The sequence below is a fragment of the Eublepharis macularius genome, chromosome 12, assembly GCF_028583425.1.
Source record: "Eublepharis macularius isolate TG4126 chromosome 12, MPM_Emac_v1.0, whole genome shotgun sequence".
Taxonomy (NCBI): Eukaryota; Metazoa; Chordata; class Lepidosauria; order Squamata; family Eublepharidae; genus Eublepharis; species Eublepharis macularius.
Genome location: NC_072801.1, coordinates 67503166 through 67506386, shown reverse-complemented (window position 1 = coordinate 67506386; position 3221 = coordinate 67503166). Strand labels below are relative to the sequence as shown.

General features: G+C 42.2%; 1 protein-coding gene across 1 annotated transcript; it reads right to left on the bottom strand.

Annotated features, from left to right (window-relative positions):
* Positions 1 to 1006: 1006 nt before the first annotated feature.
* Positions 1007 to 1975, bottom strand: LOC129339595 (olfactory receptor 11G2-like). The gene has a single exon (XM_054994177.1). It carries the CDS (start codon positions 1973 to 1975, stop codon positions 1007 to 1009), a length of 969 nt encoding a protein of 322 aa, XP_054850152.1.
* Between the last annotated feature and the right edge of the window lie 1246 nt (positions 1976 to 3221).

Sequence of the window (3221 nt, the reverse complement as noted above, 5' to 3'; positions counted from 1 at the left end):
TGCTGGATGGGCTGGAGGGGTGGGGGACATGTGAAAGGGTAGATATAATACATCATGTACTCAATGCATCATTCTTAACAAGGAACCTGTGTACAGCCAGACACCTTTAATTGCTTCTGTGTATCCTATGGACATTTGTATGGCGAAGCCTATGCTAGAGGATTTTTTTCTTTCCAGGCTGTTGGCAGCCCTAGCAAAGCTCACGCGGCTACCATCAAAAAGCATGAGACGCTGAAAGATAAATGACAATTGGGTGTTTGACGCAGAGGAGTTAGCCATGTTAGTCTGTAGTAGCAAAATCAAAAAGAGTCCAGTAGCACCTTTAAGACTAACCAACTTTATTGTAGCATAAGCTTTCGAGAACCACAGCTCTGTTCGTCAGATGCATGGAGGGCAAGAAGAAACTGGTCAGATATATAGGTGGAGAGGGGAGGGCGGAGTAGATGCAAACAGTAGCTTCTGATATGGAGATCAGTTTGCTTCTGCTAAGGAAGTCAGTTACTTCTGATAACCATTCATAGTCTCTATTCAATCCCAGCTTGACTGAGTCAAATTTACATATGAATTCCAGTTCAGCAGCTTCCCGTTGGATTTTGTCTTTGAAAGGTTTCTGTTGAACTACAGAGACCTTTAAGTCCTTGATAGAATGTCCTGGTAGATTGAAGTGTTCTCTCACTGGATGTTGCCATCCAAGCATCTTCTTTTCTTCTTGCCCTCCATGCATCTGACGAAGACAACCATGATTCTCGAAAGCTTATGCTACAATAAAGTTGGTTAGTCTTAAAAGTGCTACTGGACTCCCTGGCCCATTCCCCAGTTAGATTTTGGGTATCCAGAAAGCAAGAACAAAACCCACTTTTCTACAACTGTTTTCTACATTTTGGATAACTAGACAATGTAAGTACAGAGAAGAGAGCCATATCTCTTGTGTCCCACCATGACTGCATTGAATTTCTCTCTCACACTTGGATTATTAGTTTGCAATTTGCATCCCCCTTTCACTTTTTTATGTTGTCACTTTGCTCCTCAGTAATTTCTCCCTTCTTTTCCACAACCTTCCCAGGGCCTCCTTCACCTGATCATTCCTCAGACAATAAATCATAGGGTTGAGAAAGGGTGTAACAGCAGTGTAGAAGACGGTGACAACTTTTGTGACCTCTGAAGGACTTCCTCCACCTGGAGCTAAGTACATCCCTGCCACAGAGCCATAGAAAAGTGTCACCACCAACAGATGGAAAGATAGAGTGGAGAAAGACTTCTTACGACTACCTTGGAAGGAAGGTTTCATTAAGGTGAGAATCACAACACCATAAGATAGCAAAACGAAGACGACATTGACAAAAACCAATCCATTCATGAACATTTGGCAGACACTGGGAGTAATTCCTAGTGGAGGGCAGGCAAGAGACAGAATCGGCTCAGGATCACACAGGAAGTGATTTATGATTTTGGGGCCACAGAAGGACAACTTGGAGATCAAAATCACAGGGATAAGGAACCATAGGAAGCCAAGGACCCAACAAACAACCACCAGAATATAGCAAGAACTTGGAGACATAATTTGTGGATAGCGAAGAGGGTGGCAGATGGCCAAGTACCTGTCCAAGGACATGGTTGACAGGAAGAAGCATTCAGTGCTTCCAAGTGAGAAGAAGATGTAGAACTGAAAGAAGCAGGAGTGGAAGGAGATGATTCCTTGAGGGTATATCAAGTCAAAAAGCATCCGGGGCACTGTGGTCGTCACATAACACATCTCTAGCCAGGAGAAGTTGCTCAGGAGGATGTACATGGGAAGTCGGGTCAAGTGACTGTCCAGCAGCACCACTGTAACGATAGTGATGTTCTCAGCCAAAGTGAGCATGTACAGAATGATAAAAAAGATAAGAAGCAGGAACCGCACCTGTTGCCCAACTCCAAAGCCTAGCAAAATGAATTCCTTCACTGTGGTCCCATTGGCCAGTTGACATAACTCCATCTGGAATCACACAATAAAAGATATGATAGATATGGAAAGCACTACCTGTTGGTCTTTTCCCATTGAAAGTAAAAGGCTGGCAAGCTTGCCAATTTGGTGTGGCAGGATGCAGTCTATAATTTGGCTAGCATGTACTTTTTCTCAGAAGCAACCTTTTCTCATTGTTTATGAATTATTATATGTTCTACTGAGAGTAAATCAAAGGGGGGAGGGTGTTATAGTGAGTGAAAATTGCATGCAAAGTAGTTAAACAAAGCCTTTTCTTTTTCTTTTTTTTCTTTTCTTTTGGTGCTCTCTCCTTTCCTGCCTGAGAGAACACCTCCACAGCTAGCTTGCAGCTGTGGAAGCCAGCATCAAAAATTGTATGGTTTGTGGTTTACCGTTCCCCCCACCCCAATTTGACCAAGAAAGAAATCACAACAAACAGGCAGTTTCTTTCTTAGACTGCTCATGGGAGTTGCCCATTTGAGAGCTATAGATTCTGGAACATTTTCTAATGCTGTTTAATGAAGTGGAACAGTGTCACCTTAAAAATAATTTTATCCTTCTGAGTCCATTGAAGTCAATGAGTTTAGAAGGGTGTAACTCTGTTTAGGTTTGGACAGTTAATCATTCTGATTTATATTTAGCAAATTAAAGTGTCAACACCCTAGGTCTGTTTGCACTCAATATCATCCACTTGCCATTTTTACTACATCCCCTCGCACACGGGAACTCTGTCCATGCAAAGTTCCATGATCCTCAGCATAGCCTTTTTTGTGTGGTCAGATGGGATTCTCTCTTCCTTTTTCACCAACAGAAAAATTGGTTGGCTCCAAGCCCCTGCTGAGATTGTTTTTTCTTCAGACCAGAAAAAGCTTTCCTTACCTAGGGGCTTTGAATGAAAAGACTCAGAATGAGCTCTATGAGATCACTGGCAAGTAGGGACCTCTCTGAATACTTTAAATGAGGTGCATTATACTAATCAGAAAATTAATCAGATAAACTTACGGATGTGGGGAAGCGGTTGCGTAAGATAGAAGGCTTAAAAAACATCATTTTGATTGGCATGTAAATAACTTGGAGATGTTACTTAACGTCATGCCAACTTCTGCTACCTGTTTCCACTCATTAAACCCCCCTGTCCATTTGACAACCTTAGCCCATTTAAACTATGCTGCAACTTGTACAAAGGTAGCTGGAAATTCTTGCTTCACACACTTTGCTTTTCCCTTTGAGGATATTATTCTGGCATGCTCACTAAGCA